The following is a 24277-nucleotide window of genomic DNA, read 5'->3' as shown; positions in this document are numbered from 1 at the left end:
TCACAGTCAGGATAATGCACAACTTGGTTCATTCCAACCATCTTGTAAGCAGATTAACCTTATACTGATCCATTTTGCTCTCATATAAAGCACCTTGTTGTAGGCACACATAAGCAAACATAAAGAAGTCATTATCAATTATGAACTTATGAGGTAGAATTTTGCAAATTGAACTTTAGGTCAGATCTGGCCTGTTAATGATTTTTTGTAGAATGGGGGAAAATAAAATTTGTTTTTCTTCAATATGCTACTGTCAGAGTAATTATATTTTATTTATCTGATGCACATAAAAAGACTTCCATTAGAAAGTTTGTACTGATCTTGGGATTCAGAGCTAGAAGCCAAGACTTGGATTTCATGGGTTATTCATTCATTTTTTTCACTCAATAAACATGTATTAGTTTTCTCTTTTCATTTGTTTTCATTTCGAAGAGCCAGGTAGTTTGCTGTCTTACTAAGAATAAGACAGTTTTTCCACTGAATGAAGGTATTGTCGGCTTAGCCTCTGGAAAAGCTTTGTTCCCAGGGACCCTGACTTACTGCTATTTGAACTCAAACACATGGAAAATACGGACACATAGATCCAGGCATTGGGAATTGAAGGACCCAGGCCAGAAGATTTAACAGGCTCAACTTGTCAACCTAGCCTTTAGCAGCAAATGCTACAACCACATATTGCATTTCTTTCTGTTCTGAAGGGTTGGGTTGTCATGCCTTCCCATTTTTATCAAGTTCACTAAAGCAGGAATGAGAGTTTTTGGGGTTCTGTTTGCTTGTGCCTTCCAAAAGTTAACTGACCACATTATATTACAATTTAAAAATATCCCATCCACAATGATTTGATATGTAGCTTTGGAAATAATATCTTTAAAGTATTTCTTTTCAACCAAGAAAATGGTAAATATGGAGCAACATTAGTATTTACTAAATATTGGCCATATAGAGTAACGGAACTTTAGAAATGAAGGGGGAATCGATGCTTATCAGTTTAGCTGCCTCACTTTACAAAAGATTAAACTAAGGCTCAGAAATTTAAATAACATCGCAAGGTTGTAGAACCAGAAAGGGAACCTAGGTTTCTTAATTTTTGACTTCAATGCTTTTGGCTCTTAGTAATTTAAATTTCAGAATTCATATTGGCTAAAATGGTTACCTTGACTTTGCCTAATACTTAGGTTTCAGAAAAAAATAAATATGCACAGTTATGTTCTGTAGTTTGTAAAACTTGGAGATGTCCCAGGAAACACAGAATAAAATGATTCAATATGGTATCCTAGGAAAAGAAGGTTTTTATCCCACCTTATAATTAAATCTGAAAGATTCCTACAGCGAACTAAGAGGTTTCTAATGAAGTACTAAGCTGCATTTAGAATTTGAGTAATGAAAGGCTCTTTGTTCTCCTTTCAAAAGGTTCCAGTACTGAACAATTTGGCTCCCAATACAGGCATGTTTTAGACCACCTGCGGACTCTAATCTACGCAAATTTATTTGGTACAAACTTTCTTCTACGTCACCTTCTTATTCAGTATAATTCCAGAGAGGTATATTGCTAACATTTAACAGTATTAATAAGAGGACGCTACTCTCAGGGGGACTGCCCTGGAAGGGAATAAGAGGAAAATTGAGCTTTTGTTAGCTTCTTCCCTATGAATGCACTTCCATCAATGTGTATAACTTTAAGATGAAATAATCACCTTGAACTGAAGAGTGTTTGCTGCAACCGTGATTCAAACCTGTCCATCACACAGGGGTCCTCTGCAACTCTCTTGATTCAAACGATTAGGTTAAAAAGTATATTAACATTTAAAAATTTCTCAATGGAATTTGATTTATAACAAAAACAAAGTAGAAATAGACAAGTAGAGGTAGAAGAGTAATTTTTAATTTGCTTTTAAAAAATCTGATGTATTAATGTATTTTATTGACTTTCATAGAAAGAATTCAAATTTATTTAAATTGCAATTATATCTACTGCCCTTGTTAGGAAGCTTTCAAATGGAAGAACTGATATAAGGAGTCATAGCCTGTGGCCCATACACTTTTGCCTGTGTCCCAGTTCTTCAAACTTTGCTTGGAATACTGCTAGCCCCTTTTCATCCAGTGTATTTAATTCTCATTACTTACATCCAGCCCAGGTACCAGGTGCTTTAAAAAAAATTATACCTAATTTTCCACAGTTTGAGTCTTTTGTGTTGACATGGTTTGATGTATCAAAGATAAATTGCACCAGACATTTGTTAAAAATGGCAATGAAGGCTTTATTCAAGACTCTTGTAATAGGGGAGACAGATTGAACTCTGTTGAAGCAAAAGGTGGGAGAATTGTTAAATGCTGCTGTAAGCTAGTGAAAAAGTGCTGGAAGACGTTATGGGAGCACTGGCTAGTATGATTAAGTCACCTGTTAATTGGTACTTACTAAAGTTAGGCTCCTCCCTCCCCACAGAGACTAGGAGATAGGCCTGCCTGCTAGCCTACCTTTCTTTTTTCCTTCCATCCTTCCTTCCTTCATTGAAATCTTTTTTAAATTTTAAAATTTAAATTTTATTTTGTAAGATTGTAAAGCTAGTTAGAGGCTGGGAGAAGATTTATCTATATTCCAGAGGGACAGAGAAATAATTTGCTGTTTCAGGTTTTCTAAAGTAAATGCTCTGACAAGAGGGAGGTCAGGGTCCTGTAGTCTAGAAGTCTAAAATTGAGTCAAACTGAGAGAAATGGCAAGCCTGTCTTGGTCACAAGAATATATCTGTCATAAAACATAGCACTTGTATTTCAGTTTTTGTCTTCTTGGCGCGCTCTCTTACAGAGAGAGTATAAGCTCCTTTAAGGCAAGCTCTGAGCTTAATTGATCTTTGTTTCCAAAGTATCCTGGAAAGTATTTGCCAGTTAGTTTGAGTCTATCTCATGCAGAAATGATGAATATCATAAATATATTTTTTTCCTTTTGACTCTGCCTGTGTTCATTTCCCTCGGCACTCATTCAATTTAATAATTGTCATTCTGTGTCCGTATGGTTCAAAACTAATTCAAGATAATTTAATGTCCTTTTTCTGCACTATGTTTTAAAAATTAATTTTGTTGTTTTGTAGAGTACAAGAAATTTCTGCAGTGCATTGTAATAAAACTGTTAAAAGAATGACTAGCACTTCCACAAAGATGTTGGTAGATGACCTCCAAGTTTCTTTGTCACCTATAGAAATTGACTTTGTTTTTTTCTTTCATTATTGTGCTATTAATACTTTTCTTCTTTTTTTTCTTGCTCCCAGAGTAAGTCATATCTACCTCATTAAGTAGACCCAAATATCCCTTTTGATCTTCCTGCTAACTTGTACTTTTTTTTAAATTGTTTATTTACTTTTGTAGAGACAGCAGTCTCACTTCATTTATTTCTGTAGAGACAGGGCCTCACTATGTTTCCCAGGCTGGTTTTGAACCCCTGACCTCAAGTGATCTTCCTGCTTCAGCCTCCCAAGTAGCTAAGATTACAGGCAGCATGATCCACCATAGCCAGCTTGAACTATTAACTCTTTAATGCAGTCTCAATTAGATCAGGATTTCCTGTAGACCACTTTTTCATATTGGTTTTATTTTACCACTTATCAATACTTCATCATTTACCTGGAAATGTGGAACAAAAACTAGAGAGAAAATTACTCATTTAGTAAACTTTTACCAAATGCTTTACTAAAGTCTAGGTCTCCACAGATATTATATATACACAAAAGAAAAGAGAAAAGCCTATATATCAGGTGATATGGTTTGGCTGTGTCCCCACCCAACTCTCATCTTGAATTGTAGTTCCCATAATCCCCATGTGTCATGGGAGGGACCTGGTGGGAGGTAATCGAACCATAGAGTTACCCCCATGCTACTGTTCTCATGATAGTGAGTGAGTTCTTACAAGATCTGCTGGTTTTATAAGGGGCTTTTCCCCCTTTCCCTGGCACTTCTCTGTGCCACCAAGTGAAGAAGGATGCTTACTTCCCCTTCCACCATGATTATAATTTCCTGAGGCCTCCATAGCCCTGAGTCAATTAAATCTCTTTTCTTTCTGAATTACCCAGTCTCGGGCGTTCTTTATAGCAGTGTGAAATGGACTAATACAGTAAGTTGGTACCAGAAGTGGGGTGCTGCTATAAAGATATCCAAAAATGTGGAAGCAGCTTTGGAACAGAGTAACAGGCAGAGGTTGGAACAGTTTGGAGGGCTCAGAAGAAGACAGAAAAATGAAGGAAAGTTTGGAACTTCCTAGAGATTGGAGGGTAATATGGTTTGGCTGTGTCTCCACCTAAGTCTAATCTTGAATTCTCATGTGTTGTGGAGGGACCTGGTGGGAGGTAATTGCATCATGGTGGCAAGTCTTTTCTGTGCTGTTCTTGTAATAGTGAATAAGTCTCACAAGATCTAATGGTTTTAAAAAGAGGAGTTCCCTTGCACAAGTTCTTTTTGGATGTTGCCATCCATGTAAGATATGACTTGCTTCTCCTTGCCTTTCCCCTTGATTGTGAGGCTTCCCCAGCAACATGGAACTGTGAGTTCTCCATTAAATCTCTTACCTTTGTAAATTGCCCAGTCTCGGGTATGTCTTTGTCAGATGCATGAAAATGGACGAATACAGTAAATTGGTACTGGTAAAGTAGGATGCTGCTGAAAAGATAATCACAAATATGGAAATGACTTTGAAACTGGGTAACAGGAAGAGTTTGGAACAGTTTGGAGGGCTCAGAAGAAAACAAGAAAATGTGGGAAAGTTTGGAATTTTCTGGAGACTTGTTGAATGGCTTTGACAAAAAATGCTGATAGTGATATGCACAATAAAGTCCAGGCTGAGGTGGTCTCAGATAGAGATGAGGAATCTGTTGAGAAACTGGAGCAAATGTGACACTTGTTCTATTTTAGCAAAGAGACTGGCAGCATTATCCCCCTGCCCTAGAGATTTGTGGAACTTTGAACTTGAGAGAGATGACTTAGGGTATCTGGTGAAAGAAATTTCTAAGCAGCAAAGCATTCAAAGGCGACTTGGGTGCTTCTCTTAAAGGCATTCCATTTTATAAGGGAAGCAGAACATAAAAATTCAGAAAATTTGCCATCTGGCAATGCAATAGAAAAGAAAATCCCATTTTCTGAGGATAAATGCAAGCCAGCTGCAGAAATTTACATAAGTAATGAGGAGCCAAATGTTGATCCCCAAGACAATGAGGAAAATGTCTCCAGTATATGTCAGAGGTCTTCATGGAGCCCCTCCTATCACAGGCCTGGGGGCCTAGCAGGAAAAAGTGATTTCATGGGCTGGGTTCAGGGTCGCCGAGCAGTGTGCAGCCTAGGGACTTGGTTCCCTGCATCCCAGCCGCTCCAGTTGTCACTGAAAGAGGCCAAGGTACAGCTTGGGATGTTGCTTGAGAGGATGGAAGCCTCAAGCCTTGGCACCTTCCACATGGTGTTGAGCCTGTGAATACACAGAAGTCAAGAATTGAGGTTTGGGAACCTCCACCTAGATTTCAGAGGATGTATGGAAATTCTTGGATGTTCAGGCAGAAGTTTGCTGCAGGGGTGGGGCTCTCATGGAGAACCTCTGCTAGGGCAGTGCAGAAGGGAAGTATAGGGTCAGAGCTACCACACAGAGTTACTACGGGGGCAGTGCCTAGTGGAACTGTGAGAAGACAGCCACTATCCTCCAGACCCCAGAATGGTAGATCCACCAACAGCTTGCACCGTGTGGCTGAAAAAGCCCATAGACACTCAGTGACAGCCCATGAAAGCAGCCAGGAGGGAGGCTATACCCTGTAAAGCCACAGGGGCAGAGCTGCCCAAGACTATAGGATGCTCCTCCTTGCCTTCCACCATGATTGTCAGGTCTCTCCAGCCATGTGAAACTGTAAGTCCAGTAAAATTCTTTCTTTTGTAAATTGCCCAATCTTGGGTATGTCTTTATCAGCAGCGTGAAAATGGACTAATACAGAGGACTCAGAAGACAGGAAGATGTGGGAAAGTTTGGAACTTCTAGAGACTTGTTGAATGGCACTGACCAAAATGCTGATAGTGATATAGACAATAAAGTCCAGGCTGAGGTGGTCTCAGATGAAGATGAGGAACTTGTTGAGAACTGGAGTAAAAGTCACTCCTGCTTTGCTTACCCTGCAAAGTCACAGGGGCAAAGCTGCCCAAGGCTGTGGGAGCACACCTCTTGCATCATTTTGACCTGGCTATGATTCATGGCCAGTTTTGAACTTTAAGGTTTATTGACTGCCCTATTGAATTTTAGACTTGCATGGGGCCTGTAGTCCCTTTGTTTTAGCAAAGAGACTGGTGGCATTTTTCCCCAGTCCTAGAGATCTGTGAAACTTTGAACTTGAGAGAGATGATTTAAGGTATCTGGCCAAAGACATCTCTAAGCAGCAAAGCACTCAAGAGGTGACTTTGGTGCTATTAAAAGCATTCAGTTTTATGTATTCAGAAAGACATGGTTTGGAATTGGAACTTAGGTTTAACAGGGAAGCTGAGCATAAAAATTCAGAAAATTTGCAGCCTGAGGATGTGATAGGAAAGAAAAACCCTTTTTTTAGGAGAAACTCAAGTCGGCTGTAGAAAATTTGCATAAGTAACAAGGAGCAAAATGTTCATCTCCAAGACAATGGAGAAAATGTCTCCAGGGCATGTCAGAGACCTTAGCAGCAGCCCCTCCTATCATAGACCCAGAGGCCTAGGAGGAAAAAATGACTTTACAGGCCGGGTCCCAGACCCTCTGCTGTGTGCAGCATAGGGACTTGGTGCCATGAGTCCCAGCTGCTTCAGCCATGGTGGAAAGGGGCCAATGTACAGCTCAGTTCATGGCTTCAGAGGGTGCAATCCCCAAGCATTGGCAACTTCCACATCATGTTAGGTCTGTGGTGTTCAAAAGACAGGTATTGAGGTCTAGGAACCTCCACCTAGATTAGAGAGGATGTATGGAAATGCCTGGATGTTCCAGCAGAAGTTTGCTACAGGGGCAGAGCCCTCATGGACAACCTCTGCTAGGGCAGTATGGAAGAGAAATGTGGGGTTGGAGCCACCACACAGAGTTCCCACTGGTGCACTGCCTGGTGGAGCTGTAAGAAGAGGGCCATTGTCTTCCAGATCCCAGAATGGTAGATCCACCAACAGCTTGCACTGTACACCTGGAAAAGCCACAGGCCATCAATGCCAGCCTGTGAAAGCAGCTGGAGGGGAGGTGCTGTACCCTGCAAAGCCACAGGGGCAAAGCTGTCCAAGGCTGTGGGAGCACACCTCTTGCATCAGTTTGACCTGGATGTGAGACATGGAGTCAAAATAGATCATTTTTGAACTTTAAGGTATAATGACTGCCCTATTGAATTTTAGACTTATATGGGGCCTGTAGCCCCTTTGTTTTGGCAGATTTCTCCCATTTGGAATTACTGTATTTACCCAATGCCTGTACCACCATTTTATCTGGGAAGTAATTAATTTGCTTTTGATTTTACAGGTTTATAGGCAGAAATGACTGGGCTTGTCTCAGATGAGACCTTGGACTTGGACTTTGGGTTAATGCTGGAATGAATTAAGACTTTGGGGGACTTTTGGAAAGGCAAGCTTGTGTTTTAAAATGTGGGAATATTAGTTTTGGGAGGGGTAAGGGGCAGAATAATATGATTTGGCTATGTTGCCACCCAAATCTCATCTTGAATTGTAGTTCCCATAATCCCCATGTGTTGTGGGAGGGACCCAATCAGAGATAATTGAATCATGGGGGTGGTTATTGTCATGCTGTTCTTGTGATAATGAGTTCTTATGAGATCTAAAGGTTAAAAGGGGCTTTTCCCCCTTTGCTTGGCACTTCTCTCTTCCTGCCACCATGTGAATAAGGACATGTTTGCTTCCCCTTCCACCATGATTATAAGTTTCCTGAGGCCTCCCCAGCCCTGTGGAACTGTGAGTCAATTAAACCGCTTTCCTTTATAAATTACCCAGTCTTGGGCAGTTTTTTATAGCAGCATGAGAATGGACTAATACACCAGGGAAATTCAGTCTAATGGGAGGATCTTAGCTGAACTTCTGAACTCTTGGCTCAAGTCTAAAGTCGTCACTTAGATGACGGTACTGAGAGTTACATGATATTCTGGTTTCTTGGAAGAGAACAGACCTCTCTTCTAAGCTCTCTACCAGCTGCCTACTTTACCTCTCTATTTAGAGGTCTTCCAGACACCTCATGTTCAGAATACCTCTATTCATTTTCTTCTGATATGGTTTGGCTGTGTCCTCACCCAAATCTAATTTTGAATTGTAGCTCCAATAACTTTCATGTGTTGTGGAAAGGACCGTGGGAGATACTTGAATCATGAGGGCAGTTTCCCCCATATTGTTCTCCTGGTAGTGAATAAGTCATGGATCTGATGATTTTATAAGAGGTCTCCTCTTTTGCTTGGCTCTCTCATTCTCTTTTTGCCTGATACCATGTAAGACATGCCTTTTGCCTTCTGCCGTGTTTGTGAGACCTCCCCAGCCATGTAGAACTCTTAGTCCATTAAACCTCTTTTTTTCTTTAAAAATTACCCAGTCTCAGGTACGTCTTTATCAGCAGTGTGAAATGGACTACTACACCTTCAAATCTACTCCTCATTCAACCTTCCCTTTCTCAGTGCATCTTACCAACATGCTCAACTGCTCAGGTCAGAAAACAGGGTTGTCTCTGATTCCTCCCTCTTAATTGCCTACCTCTAATCAGTTGCCAAGTCCTGTTGATTCTACCATACAAATATATCTCATATTTATTGACTTTTCTTCATTTTCATTACCCCTGTCCTAATCCAGCCACCACCTTCATACAATATTGTACCAACTGAGCCATTTCCTTCCCTTTCTGCTGACTTTCAAAGACTCCATAAGACTCAGTATTATTGTGCCTGCTTGTTCACTATCTTTCCACGAGAGTAAAAGCCTGCTGCTGGCAAGCATCATATTTATCTTGTCTGTCAGAGGGTCACTAGAACTGAGGACAACATTTGGTACATACCAGGTGATTCATAAATAAATAAGGATTTAGAAGCCTAAATAGTGAATGCTGATTAAACAGTCTTCTTTAAAATATCTTGTACTTTTTTTCTGTTTAAATTGGGTTTATTATTTTTCCTCAGTCAAAGGATATAATCCTGTGAAAATTATTGTTAATATTTCCATGTTGAAAACTCTGAATGATTTGGTCAAAGAAAATGTATTTCTTTTTTAAATGCATATTTGCTGATGTGTCAAATCTGTACTGTGTCCAAGGCTCCCTCAAAGACCCTATAGTCTAGAAAAGAAACTGTTTGGAATATATGAGAATAAGATTTGGGTTTATATTTTTTAAGTAGGGTACTCATTTATTCAGATTAATAGACAGAACTGAATAATTTTCCAAAGTACATGTAAAAATGTATATTCCTATAAGCAATATATTATTTCTAATTGTTAAATTCCTTGTCTACACTTGATTTTTTAGAATCATTTTCATTTTAGCTATTCTAAGTAGGCATAGTTTTCATTTGCATTTCCCTGTCCTATAAGCAACTTTTTGTATTTTTAATCAATACATATTTGTACATATTTATGTGGGGCACATGTGATATTTTGTCACATACATGGAATGTGTAATGATTAAATCAGCATATTTAGAGTATCCCTCACTCTGTTGCCCAGGCTGGAGTGCAGTGGTGCATTCTCGGCTCACCGCATGCTCCACCTCCTGGATTGAAGTGATTCTCCTGCCTCAGCCCCCCAAGTAGCTAGGACAGGCATATGCCACCATGCCCAGCCAATTTTTGTATTTTTAGTAGCAATGGAGTTTCTCCGTGTTGGTCAGGCTGCTCTTGAACTCCCGACCTCAGGTGATCCACCCGCCCCGGCCTCCCAAAGTGCTGGGATTACAGGCATGAGCCCGGAGCCACTGCACCCGACCATATTTATCATTTCTATGTGTTGGAAAGTCCCGTCTTCCCACTATTTTGAAGTATGCAATACATTATTAACAGTAGTCACCTTACTCTGCTATCGAAGATAAGAACTTATTTATTCTAACTAGTATGTCTGTACTAATTAATCAGTACCTCTTCATTCCTCCTAACCCCCAACCATATACCCTTCTCAGCCTCTGGTGTCTGTCATTCTACTCTCACTTCCACGAGATCAACTTTTCTAGCTCCCACATAAGAGTGAGAACATGCGGTATTTGTCTTTCTTTTCTAGGTTTATTTCATTTAACGTAATGATCTCCAGTTCCATTAATGATGCTGCAAATGACATGATTTTATTCTTTTTATGTCTGAATATTATTCCATTGTGTATGTATACCACATTTTCTTTATCCATTCATCAGCTGATGGACACTTAGGTTGATTCCATACCTTTGCTATTGTGAAGACTGCTGCAATAAATATGGGGGCGCAATTATCTTTTTAATATACTAATTTCTTTTCCTTTTGATAAATGCCCAGTAGTGGGGTTACTAGATCATACGGTAGTTCTCTTTTGAGGTTTTGAGAAATCTGCATACTGTTTTCCATAGTGGCTATACTAACTTATATTCCTACAGTGTTATGAGTTCCCTTTTTGCCACGTTCTTGCCAGCATCTGTTGTTTTTTTGTTTTTACTAATAGCCATTCTAACTGGGGTAAGATGATATCTCATTGTGGTTTTGATTTGCATTTTCCTGGTGATTAGTGATGTTGAGCATTTTTTCATATACCTGTTGACCATTTTTATGTCTTCTTTTGAGAAATGTCTATTCGTGTCTTTGCCTACTTTTTAATAGAATTTTTTGTTTTTGTTTTTTAATTGTTGTTTGATTTTCTTGTATATTCTGGATATTAGTCTCTTGTTGTAAGAAAAATTTGCATATATTTTCTTCCATTCTATAGATTTTCTCTTCACTGTGTTGATTCCTTTGCTGTACAGAGGGTTTTAGTGTTTAGTTTAGTCCCATTTCTCTATATTTGTTTTATTTGCCTGGGTTTTTGAGGTCTTAATCATAAAATCTTTGCTTAGGTCAATGTCCTATAGAATCTCCCTTATGTTGTCTTCTAACCATTTTTTAGTTTTGGCCTTACTTAAGTCTTTAATCTGTCTTGAGCTCATTTTTGTATATGGTGAGAAATGGAGTCTAGTTTCATTCTTCTGCATGTGAATATCCAATTTACCCAGCACCACTTAATAAAAAATATGTCCTTTCTTCAATATATATTCTTGGCACCTTTGTCATAAATCAGTTGGCTATAAGTACATGCATTTATTTCTGGAGTCTCTGTTTTCTTGGTCTATGTGTCCGTTTTTATACCAACACCATGCTGTTTTGTTTACTATACCCTTGTGGTATATTTTGAAGTCAGGTAGTGTGATGCCTGCATCTTTGTTCTTTTTGTTCAGGATTGTTTTGGCTATTCAAGCTCTTTTTTGGTTCCATAGAAGTTTTATAATTGTTTTTCCTGTTTTTTGAATAATGTGTTGGTCTTTTTTTTTTTAAATAAAGGTTGCATTTAATCTATACATTGCTTGGGTAGAACAGTCATTTTGAAAATGTTAATACTTCAGATCCATGATCATGGAATGTCTTTGTATTTGTTTGTGTTGTCTTCAACATGTTTCATCAGATTTTTGTAGTTTTCCATGTAGAGGTCTTTATCTACCTTGGTTAAATTTATTTCTAATTATTTTTTAGCTATTGTAAAAGGGATTGCCTTCTTAATTTCTTTGTCAGCTAGTTCATCATTGGTGTATAGAAATACTACTGATTTTTTGTATCCTGCAACTTTACTCAATGTATTTATCAGATCTAAGTGTTTTTTGGTGGAGTCTAGGTTTTTCTAGATATAGGACTATATCATCTACAAAGAGGGACAATTTAACTTCCTCTTTTCCAATTTGGATGCCTGATTGCTCTGAGTAGGGCTTCTAGTACAATTTTGAATAGCAGCAGTGATAGTGAGCATCTTGTCCTTTTCCAGTTCTTAGAGGAAAGGCTTTCAACTTTCCACATTCAGATATTAGCTGTGGTTTTATTATGTGTGGTGTTTATTATGTTGAGGCATGTTCCTTCCTAGTATTTTTAGTTTTTATCGTAAAGTGATGTTGAATTTTATCAAATGTTTTTTCTGCATCTATTGAGAGGATAGATAAAGAAAAAGCATTTTTATGCAAAGTCATCCAGTAGTAGACTTTTTATTGTTGGGAGTCTTTATTGTTGATTTAATGTGATTACTTATTATTGGTCTGTTCAGGTTTTCTATTTCTTCCTGATTCAATTTTGGCGTATGTTTCCAGGAATTTATCTATTTCATCTAGGTTTTCTAGTTTGCTAATACATACTTGTTCATAATAATCTCTGATAATCTTTTGTATTTCTATGGTATCCGTTATAATGTCTCCTTTTTCATTTCTGATTTTATTTTTGGAGGCCTTCTCTTTTTTCTTGGTTAGTCTACCTAGTGACTTACTCATTTTGTTTATCTTTTCAAAAAACCAACTTTTTGTTTCCTAGATACATTGTGTCTTTAATTTTCTATTGTATTCAGTTCTCTTCTTATCTTTATTATTTCTTTTATTCTACTAATTCATGGCCTAATTAGTTCTTGCTTTTCAAGTTCCTTGAGGTGCATTATTGGGTTGCTTATTTGAAATATTTTTAGTTTTTTGTTGTTGGTATTTATTGTGTTAAACTTCCCTTTGACTACTACTTTGTGTTGTTTCCATTTTCATTTGTTTCAAGAAATTTATTGATTTATTCCTTAATTATCTCTTTAACCAAAAGGTCATTCAGGAACAAATTTTCTAATTTTCGTGTATTTATACAGCTTCCAAAGTTTGTCTTGTTATTGATTTCTAGTTTTATTCATTGTGGTCTAACAAGAAACTTGATATGATTTAGATTTTTTAAAAATGTGTTGAGACTTGTTTTGTGTCCTAACATCTGGTCTATCCTGGAGATTAATTCCATGTGCTAACAATGAGTATTCTGTAGCTGTTCAACAAAATGTTCTGTAAATATCTGTTAGGTCCATTGGTCTAAAATGCAGTTTAAATCCAATGTTTATTTATTAATTTTCTGTCTAGATGAGCTGTCTAGTTCTGAGAGTGGGATGTTGAAGTCCTCAACTATTTCTGTGTTGAAGTGTCTCTCTCTCTCTCTCTCTCTAGATCTATTAATATTTGCTTTGCATATATCTGGGTGTGATATTGCTTCTCGGCCTCTTGGCTAAGATCAGATTTAGTATCTGGGTGCTCTGGTGTTAGTGCATATATGTTTAGAACTATTTTATCTTCTTACTGAATTGATCTCTTTTTCATTATATAATGACTATGTCCACTTTTTACTGTTTTGACTTAATTTCTGTTTCATCTAACATAAGTATAGCTACTCTTGATTGTTTTTTGTTTTTGTTTGCATGAAGTATATTTTTTCTTTTACTTCTAGTCTATATCTGTATTTTCTTTTACTTCTAGTCTGTATCTGTCTACAGGAGAGATGAGTTTCTTAGCACATAATTAAGTCATGTTTTTTAATCAATTCACCCATTCTGTGTCTTGTAAGTGGAAATCTTAGTCTGTTTACACTCAAGGTGATTATCGATATATAAGTCCTTATTCCTGTCATTTTGTTAATTGATTTATAATTGTTATGTATATCTTTTGTTCCTTTCTCTCTCTCTCTCATTGTTTATCATTGCAGTTGGGTAGTTTTCTGTAGTGGTAACATTTGATTCCTTTCATTTCCTTATTCATGTTTGTTCCACCAGTGGGTTTTACGCTTTCAAGTGTTTTCATAATGATAGATACCATCCTTTTGCTTTCACATGTAGGCCTCCCTTAGGTATTTCTTGTAGTGCTGGTCTAGTGGTGATTAATTCTCTGAGTTTTGCTTCTGTGAAAAAAGACTTTATTTTTCCTTCATTTATGAAGGATAACTTGGCTGGGTTTATGGTTTTTTCTTTCAGCAGTTTGAATATATTATCCCATTATCTTCTGGCCTGAAAGATTTCTGCTGAGAAATCTGTTAGTCTGATGGAAGTTTCCTTATAAGTTACCAGATACTTTTCTTTTACTGTTTTTAGAACTCTCTGTGTCTTTGACTTTTGACAGTTTGACTACAGCGCACCATGGAGAAGACCTTGAATTGTATTTTTGTGAGTTTCTCTGAGCTTCCTGCATCTAGATGTCTAAATCTCTGTTTGTTAGAGTTGGGAAATTTTGACTTATAATTTTGTTAAACAGGTTTTCTGTCTCTTTCATTTTCTTTTCACCTTCTGGGACACTGAAAATTCAAATATGTCATGCAAGCTTTGTTCATTATTATTATTTTTTATGTTTTTAATGTTCATCTGACTGGGTTATGTCAAAAGACCCATCTTCAAATTCTGATTCTTTTTTCAACTTGATCTAATCTATTGTTAAAACTTTTGAATGCATATGTATTTCTTTCAATGAATTCTTCATTCCAGAGTTTCTCTTTGGTTCCTCTTTTTTCTTTTCTTGATACCTGTCTCTTTAGTAAATTTCTCATTCATATTACGAATTGTTTTTCTTCTTCCTTATATTAGGTATTTCCTGTCATTTCTCTGTTGAATTCAAAATTATATTTTAGAGGTTAAGTCTGATTACCTACTCAGTCCATTGGTTCTTCTCTGTGGAGGAGGCAAGTACCAGATGTCTCTAGCCTACCATCTTGAAGATGCCAAGATAAGTGTCTTTTTTTTTTTTTTGAGACGGAGTCTCACTCTGTCGCCCAGGCTGGAGTGCAGTGGCCGATCTTGGCTCACTGCAAGCTCCGCCTTCCGGGTTCACACCATTCTCCTGCCTCAGCCTCCTGAGTAGCTGGGACTACAGGTGCCCGCCACCACGCTTGGCTAATTTTTTGTATTTTTAGTAGAGACGGGGTTTTACTGTGTTAGCCAGGATGGTCTCGATCTCATGACCTCATGATCCGCCTGCCTCGACCTCCCAAAGTGCTGGGATTACAGCCATGAGCCACCGCACCTGGCCCAAGATTAGTTTCTTAAAGGAGGTATACTAAGGTAGAACTTTTTTTTTTGTTACAAGTTATAAAATTCCAATGGAATGAGGATATACAAAAAGTGAACATTATTGGTTCATGTAAACATGATGTTGGCTATTATCAGTGCTTATTTGTTCTTGCTTTTGTCTCTGCCTCACCTGCCTAACAGCTTGTTCTTTCAGCTTTGCTTTCTTCATGAGGCTGGAACTATAGCCAGCTGTAAGTTCACTTCATTCCAGATGCATAAGCAAAGGAGATAGGATCTCCAATTACACCTCTCAAACCCACATTCATTATGTGCAAATGGGAAATATCTCAAGGAAGGACTCAGGCCCAACTTGGGTCACCCACGCAACTATTGGCCAGTCACTGTGATACAATTTTGTAGACTGGTTGTGGAATTTAAAAACCTTTTCTAGAACCACATAATTGAAGGGAGGGGGAAAAGTTCTCTCTAAATGATTTTGGATGCACAGTTACCAGAAGAAGAGATAATAAGGAGAACAAAAGGGAAAAAATAAAAGCAGAAACAGTATATACTCTAGGAGGCATATATGGAGTAACATAGAAATTTAGAAGAAAGAGATTATTTCTTAGAAGAATTCAGTGAAATCTGATGGAGTCTTTAAAAAATGAATGGATATATACTCTCAGTGGTTGCAAAGAACATTTCAGAAGGATAGGTAGTACCAGCTTGAAAATATGAGTTCAGTGTAGATGTTTTAAAAATTAAAAAAGCAGGGTATAGTTAACTACATTTTGAAATTAATTTTTTTTTTTTTTAGTTTAGTTTAGTTTAGTTTAGTTTTTGAGATGGAGTCTTGCTGTCTTCCCAGACTGGAGTGCAGTGGCGCAATCTTAGCTCACTGCAAGCTCCGCCTCCCGGGTTCACGCCATTCTCCTGCCTCAGCCTCCCGAGTACCTGGGACTACAGGTGCCCACCACCACACCCAGCTAATTTTTTGTATTTTTAGTAGAGATGAGGTTTCACCGTGTTAGCCAGTATGGTCTTAATCTCCTGACCTCGTGATCCGCCCGCCTCAGCCTCCCAAAGTGCTGGGATTACAGGCCTGAGCCACTGCGCCCAGCCTGAAATTAATTATTTAGTCCACATGAAGCAGATGAGGAACATCAGAACCATCTTTAAATATATCAGTCTTGTAGATGTTTGTGAATTAAATTGACTAACAGAGACAGACATAGCAAGAAGTTATTTCAATGATCTATGTAAAAAGCCTTGAGAGCCTGAATGTAAGGAGAATAATACCAAGATAAAAGCAGAATCTTGCTCTGGACATTGCCAAATATTAAATACCATCCCTAGTTATTTGTGAGTGATATTTTAATGATTATTGCCATTTTCCTTTTTCTTCCCCATTCTCCAAAACTGCATTATTATAATATACAAACCAAGGTTATGGATTACCTCCTCTTAATTATCTTAAAAGAGATAACATTTGTGTGCTCAGCACACAACTAAGTAGTCTAATTTAGTGCATTTTATTTTATTTATTTTAGAAAAGAAGACTTTCAAAAGGAGAAAAATCTACTGCCAAATAACTCAGCACCTCTTACAGAACCACAAGATGTGGAAGAAAGTCATTGAAGAGGAGCAACGGTTGGCAGGTGTTGAAAATCAATCCCTGGACCCGACCCCTCAATCGCACTCTTCAGAACAGATCCAGGCTATCAAGGAAGAAGAAGAAGAGAAAGGGAAACCAAGAGGGGAGGAGATACCAACCCCAAAGCCAGACCAGTGACAATGGATAGAATGGGCTGTGTTTCCAAACAGATTGACTTGTCAAAGACTCTCTTCAAGCCAGCACAACATTTAGACACAACACTGTAGAAATTTGAGAAGATGGGCAAATGGCTATTGCATTTTGGGATTCTTCGCATTTTGTGTGTATATTTTTACAGTGAGGTACATGTTAAAAACTCTTTGCTCAAAGAAGCTTTCACATTGCAACACCAGCTTCTAAGGATTTTTTAAGGAGGGAATATATATGTGTGTGTGTATATAAGCTCCCACATAGATACATGTAAAACGTATTCACACCCATGCACGCACACACATACACACTGAAGGCCAGGATTGCTGGCTCCACAATTTAGTAACATTTATATTAAGATATATAGTGGTCACTGTGATATAATAAATCATAAAGGAAACCAAATCACAAAGGAGATGGTGTGGCTTAGCAAGGAAACAGTGCAGGAAATGTAGGTTACCAACTAAGCAGCTTTTGCTCTTAGTACTGAGGGATGAAAGTTCCAGAGCATTATTTGAATTCTGATACATCCTGCCAACACTGTGTGTGTGTGTGTGTGTGTGTGTGTGTGTGTGTGTGTGTGTGTGTGTGTGAAAGAGAGACAGAAGGGAACGGTTTGAAAGGGTGCTTGTGTGCATGTGTGTGCATATGATTTTTGTGGTTTCAGTAACTCATAGAATAGCTGTAGCAAATGACTGAGTACATGTGAACAAACAGAAGGAAGTTCACTGTGGAGTGTCTTTGGGAGGCAGCCATTCCAAATGCCCTCCTCCATTTAGCTTCAAATAAAGGGCCTTTTGCAGATGGAGGGCACTGAAGGGCTGGGTGAGAGGGCCACATATTTGGTATTACATTACTGTTATGCACCACTTGAAGGAGCTCTATCACCAGCCTCAAACCTGGAAGACCGAGGCATTTTCCAGTCTACTTGCCTAATGAATGTATAGGAGCTGTCTGTGATTATGGATGTCACTCAACTGAGATCAAATCACCATTTAAGGGGATGGCATTCTTTATCCATAAACACCTAGGAAAGAGTCAGAGTCAGGTCTTTCAGTCAGGTTAGAATTCTAAATGATGCCAGAGAAGGCTTGGGAAATTGTACTTCAGCGTGATCGCCTGTGTCTTCTTAATTTGCTGCAAAATGTGTGGTAGAGGAAGAAAAGGAAACAGAAAAATCACTCTGGGTTATATAGCAAGATAGGAAGGAGATTATTTCAACCCAGGGTTTTTGTGTTGATGTAGGAAAAGCCTGATTCTTGGCAACTGTTGTAGTTTGTCTTTCAGGGGCAAAGGTCCCGCTGACAACCCCTGTTGTGGTATCCACACGCTGTTTGTCGGGGTAGCCTCCATCAGCAATCTGGCCCATTGTCAGTCGTGCTTCTTCTGGCAGGGGAGATTATAGAGAGATTGTTTGAGGATCGGGTTATTATTGAAAGTCTTTTTGTTTGTTTTGTTTTGGTTTGTTTGTTATCTACACTTGTTTATGCTGTGAGCCAAACCTCTATTTAAAAAGTTGATACTCACTTTCAATATTTTATTTCGTATTATTATATATGTCATGATAGTTATCTTGATGTAAATATGAAGATTTTTTTGTTTCTGTAGATAGTAAACTCTTTTTTTAAAAAAGGAAAAGGGAAACATTTTTATAAAGTTATACTTTAATCACCATTTTTATACATTGTAGTTCTCTCCAAGCCCAGTAAGAGAATGATGATTCATTTGCATGGAGGTCGATGGACAGCCAATCATCTACCTATTATAATTTAAATGATAATCTGATATAGTTTTTTTTTTTTTTTTGCCAATTAAATGAGGATGCTGCAAAGAATGTTTTTTTCACTAGTAACTTTTGCTAACTGAATGAATTCTGGGTCCATATCTCCCAGATGAAAGACTGTTAGCCAATACCATATTTTTATAGTTGGTGTCCATTTCTTTCCAACACTGTTTGGTTATGATTCTTCCTTCAGTACTATATATAGACCTACTCATTATCTAAACAATCTTAGCTTCTATGTAAACTTTGATTGTGATTTCCAGTTTTTATTTTCTCTGACGTAGTAGAAAGAAATGTTTACATTAAAAATACTTTTATTTCTCGTAAATGGATATTGTACTCTCCCCTTTTGAAGCATTGTTTTACAGTAATTCACAGCATTTTAAAAAATAAGGCAAAGATAATACAACAAAAAATATTCATGGTTTCAAGGCAAATTCTCCAATAAGTAGGAAAATGTAAAAAGGATCAAGTGGATGCAGCCTCTACCTAAATAATTAAAATATATTTCAGTAGATTTCTGAATTAACACCAGGTCTTCATTTTTTAGAACTTACCTAATTGTTTTCATTTCCTTAGTTTTGCCTGTGTGTCTCTATGTTTGCAAAAATTACTATGAGTCAAATTTTGCCAGTGAATTTAACTATTTTCCTTTCATTGCAATTAAGAGAAGGGGGAGAAAAGCATTTATCTTCTCATACCCCTTGTGTCTAATTACTTAACAAAGCCAATATTTTCCCATCTTCCAAAGCCTGTCCATCTCTAACATAAATATTAATTGAACATAAAGCTACGTTTGGAGTGAGTGGACTGGCAGGACAGTTGGAAGCCCATCACAGTCTGTTGGCAGTTTCATCAAAGCTGTATAGTCCAATTAGCAGGGCATCTTGGCTACTACAGTGGAAGTCTCAGCAAACTGCCTGGTTTTGTTTTTTGTTGTGTTTTAAGGTACAGGAAATAAGAGGAATAATAGTGGCCAAAGCAATTAGAACATCTTCATTCCAGAACTGTGTTCATCAATCCAGGAAGATTGATACATTTTTCTTTAAAAATAAATTACTATTACAGCTAGAAGTCAATTGGGATAAATAAAGGGATGAAGATCCACCAAGTATGTGACTTTCGTACACACCCAGTACATCTCAAAGGATGCTAAGGGACATTTTCTGCCAGTAGAGTTCTCCCCCTTTTAGGTGACAGCAATATTATTGTGTTCACATCCAAATCCAGAGCTTACTTCCTGTGGTGCCAATGTATTTGTTGCAATTTAGTACATTTTTATATGAGCCTATTTATAGGTGCCATTAAATAAACTCAGGTCTTTCAAATGAAAGAGTTTCTAGCCCACCTAGGGAAAAAGGTAATTGTTTAGAAAACCATAAAATCAATGGTAGGAAAAGTTGGAACTGGTTACCTGGATGCCATGGTTCTCTGTTAAGTAAAAACCAGGTATATTCTGAGTGTCATCAGTGTTATTTTCAGCATGCTAATAAACGTCTTTCCAGTTATATATCTAAATTAACCTTTAAAATATTGGTTTCCTTGATAAAAGCACCACTTTTGCTTTTGTTAGCTGTAATATTTTTTGTCATTTGTATAAGACCTGGTTTGGCTCTCAATAAAAGATGAAGACGGTAGCTCTGTACAGGGATATATCTATATTAGTCTTCATCTGATGAACGAATAAATTTTCTCATATTATGTTCAAGAAAGTATTTACTTCCTAAAAACAGAATACCAAATTCTGTCTATTTTGGTTGAATACCAGAACAAATCTTACCGTTGCAATCCCAGTTAAACTAAAGAAAAGGAATATCTTACAGACTGTTCATATTAGATGTATGTAGACTGTTAATTTGCAGTTTCCCCATATTCCCTGCCTATCTTACCCAGAGAACTTTCTTTGAAGGTAAAAGCTGTGCAAAAGGCATGAGACTCAGGCCTACTCTTTGTTTAAATGATGGAAAAATATAAATTATTTTCTAAGTAATAAAAATATAAAAATTATCATTATAAATAAAGTCTAAAGTTTGAAATTATTAATTTATAAAAGTGAACTAATTGTGTGATTATCAAATCTTGATTAATGAGAAGTGAATAATCTAAAAATCATTTATATTCTACTGTGGGAGGTATTCTTGGTGCTTCCATGTCAGTAAGGGGCTCTCCATTGTCCTCGTCATTTATAGTACTTCTAAAATAATAATGGAAACCTCAATAAGGGTCTTGTCCTCTTCTGTCATCCTAACCCTGATTCTAGTTTAATGCCTTTCCTGACTTATATGCCATTTGCAAATCAACTGCCTTTCAAACTGTTAGAACACGCCAATAAAACAAAGTTCTATGAACTTTCATAGTCTAGAAACACCAACAATATCCCCCTTATTTAGCAATTATTAGCTAATGTGTGGAAGAAATATCAATAAAAGTTCAAATGCTAATAGCTCAATTCCAGATAATTGAAAGCTAAAATATTTATGTACTTTGAAACGAAACTGTGTTTATTTCATTGATCGAACAAGCAGCAACACATTTTATGACCATTGTCCTAGGTCATTTGTGTCTTTATGAATTTGCTGATATTGTCAGTCCATTTTTTAAATCTTCAACAAAATTCAATTTTAAGATTAAGAAATCAGAAATTTTAGGTAAAGAATATCCCAAAATTAAATTGTTCTTTTTAAGAAATATATCAGTTTTAGGTCCTTTATTCACACATCAATTTGTTCATCTGGAAGATACTCAAATTCTTATTGGGAATGAATTACACTACAAACAATGAGTTAAGCTAAAACTACATATAACTTAAATTGAGATTTCCATACGTATTTGTATGTTTCACACCAATGAACCATGCTCAGAGAACAGTAACATGTTTCCCAGTCTATGTTGTGCACCATGGATGTTAGGCAATGTGTGTTATTGCCTACACATTGTATTTGTTAAAATAAATGTTGCTTTTACCTTACCTAATGGTGCTTTTACCTAACTTGAATTGCTCTTTGTGTTCCCACTAGCAAATCATTCTAACAGCAGGCTAACAATGGTGAAATAAAATGAACGTTTTTGGTCCGGGCGCGGTGGCTCACGCCTGTAATCCCAGCACTTTGGGAGGCCAAGGCGGGTGGATCACCTGAGGTTGGGAGTTCGACACCAGCCTGACCAACATGGAGAAACCCTGTCTTTACTAAAAATACCAAATTATCCGGGCATGGTGGTGCACGCGTGTAATCCCAACTACCTGGGAGGCCGAGGCAGGATAATCGCTTGAACCTGGGAGGCAGAGGTTATGGTGAGCTGAGATCGCACCATTGCACTCCAGGCTGGGCAACGAGATGTTAAACTTTGCCTCAGAAAAAAAAAAAAAAAAAAATTGAGCAAAATAGGTTTGAAGACACAAAACTGCTGAAGATTAAGGCTTCATTTCCATAGTGGAACTCAATGTTCACCTGCTGATTCAAAAATACTGACCTAGTATCAACTAGTGTAGGTAAGACCATAAAATACAGTATATGGAATTATGTATAAATGGAAAACAAAATTGGCTTTTGACATATGTGTAAGACTCTAGAAGGAATCCGCATTTTCTTTCTAGGGACAGCTAGTTTTTCTCCACATGTTTTAAAGGTTGATTGCCTTGACACACATTGGTATCCTTGGGTTTCTGCTTCCTTGAAAAGTTGTGGATCACAGAAGAAAAGCCTTCTCCTAACAGATAAAAATGTTGAACATGTTCATGTTCTGACAATGAAGCAATGATTTCCTCATTGCTTCGCATTAAGAAGTGGTTCTTTAATTATGCAAATAATTCAGTGTAACCAAAAAGGCTTCAAAGAGTAATAATAAATCACCATAGGTAAGTACTCTCAAGAATGTTTAAATTTGATTTATTTTCTTGAAAGTTATTTAATTTTAAAATTTTTCCATTAAAATGAAACCCACAAAACGACATTCCGTGGTACTGAGTATTTTCATATAATCAGAACTGTAAACTACTGATTATTTTCATATAATCAGAGGCTGAATATTTTGATATAATAAGAACTAGTATCATATAACAGAAAACTAGAAAGAAGATTTAATTCTTTTTTTCTAATATTCTACAAGCCTCTGGGGGAAATGTTTTATGAATTATTCAAATACATTAGATAAAAATTAGTGTCAGTAATTTAACTTTGTACAAATTATAGTATGAGATCTTCTGAGTTTTCATAAGACAAAGGAGTGTATTATCCAGCAATTTATTATGTTTTGTGTTGTTATAAATGTTCTATTAATGTATATTTTATTTTACTAAGTTCTAACACAAAAGGCCAAATATTTATCTGTCCTACTATGAAAAATTAAACCTTATTCATCTTGACTTTCACAGATGAAACACTGACCAGTCAATAAACAACAGCCACTGCATTAATCTGCCCAGCATGATCAGATAGTAGGTTAGAATTTGAAATTCATTAATAAAAAACTAATAACAAAACTTTGTAAGCCTTAATGGTTTAATATTTCAGTGTCATTGAAAGTTCCTATTTCAAATTAAAGTACAGCAGGATAATTTTCCTTTCCTGTTTCAAAACAAAAACCAGATGAAGAAAAAACAAAGACAAACTCATAGGAGGAAAGCATGGCTTCACTTCAATTATACTCCTCTTACTCAATATTAGTAACCAAAAAAATAAGCAGAAATTCTCCTCTGCCATAATAAAAAGAAAGAACGGCCTTCAACTTAAGTTCTAGTTCCTCAAGCCTGCTTTCCTTGTAAAACCGATGGTACTAAGAAGCAAAAAAAGCAGAGCTGTGGATTGGAAGTGAACGCTACGTAAAATTTGCAGGGTATCCATGACACCCCTCCATCTTTGATACAAACCAATTTAGTTACTCTGGAGTGAAATGACTTGTGAATACACAGTTCAACCATTACTTTCTGTATGACAAGGAGCACTTATACATGTTTCCAAATGTGAATTAGCCCTTGAATTAGTTTGAAAACTGCTACTTGAATAACTTTTGAAGAGAAAGATTTTCTTTCCAGTAATTTTACTCCCTAAAAAGGCAAAATACTCAGATGTTAAATGTGAAATTAAAAATAGTTGTTTGAAGTATATATACTTCAATAAATAGTTATTTGTGTATATAAAGTGTTGGTTGATAGCAGTTTCCCTGTCCCTTTTCTTTTTAAAATTCCCAACTGATTACGGGTCCAAAACTCCATCTTCTATCAGAGATTTCATTTTAACTATAAGTATAATTTAGTATTGTAGTATTGCTAACTTTAATAATTCTAACATATCTATATATTACCTGTTAGTGAAGTTTTAATGGCTTTACTTAATACATATTCATCAGCTTAAAAAATCACTAAATTTTTTATACTCTGTAAATTATTTGCATGGGAATTTTAGCATATTATGTTTGCTTAACTGGTGTTTTTTTCACTTATGACTGTCAGTTTATGTCTTAATATATTGTCACAGAAGAATGCATACCATTTTTGTTCCAACAAGGACAATCTGTTAGTTGATAAGCATTGGTAATAAATATCACTGAACCCACCCAACCCCTGATATTTCTTCCTCAAGATTTCTATCATGCAAGTCACAAAATGAAAATTGGTGCTTTTATAAATATTCAGAAGCTCTCAATGCAAAATAATAAAAGTGAGATTCTCCCTGGTTGTCTATAATATATTAGGATATGTGACTGAAGGAACT

The 24277-nt window shown here is 36.8% G+C and overlaps 1 protein-coding gene across 4 annotated transcripts in view; it reads left to right on the top strand.

Annotated features, from left to right (window-relative positions):
• Positions 1-21534, top strand: part of LOC105481259 (phosphodiesterase 3A) — a 312844-nt gene extending 291310 nt beyond the window's left edge. For all 4 annotated transcript variants that reach the window (XM_011740744.3, XM_071072102.1, XM_071072100.1 and 1 more), the window contains exon 16: positions 16530-21534. In XM_011740744.3, coding sequence (XP_011739046.3) covers positions 16530-16771 — 242 coding nt within the window. In that variant the 3' untranslated portion in view covers positions 16772-21534. The remainder of the gene's footprint in view (positions 1-16529) is intronic.
• Positions 21535-24277: the final 2743 nt, after the last annotated feature.

Source organism: Macaca nemestrina, chromosome 10 (assembly GCF_043159975.1).
Source record: "Macaca nemestrina isolate mMacNem1 chromosome 10, mMacNem.hap1, whole genome shotgun sequence".
NCBI classification, from domain to species: domain Eukaryota; kingdom Metazoa; phylum Chordata; class Mammalia; order Primates; family Cercopithecidae; genus Macaca; species Macaca nemestrina.
This window is presented reverse-complemented; position numbering and strand designations above follow the sequence as displayed.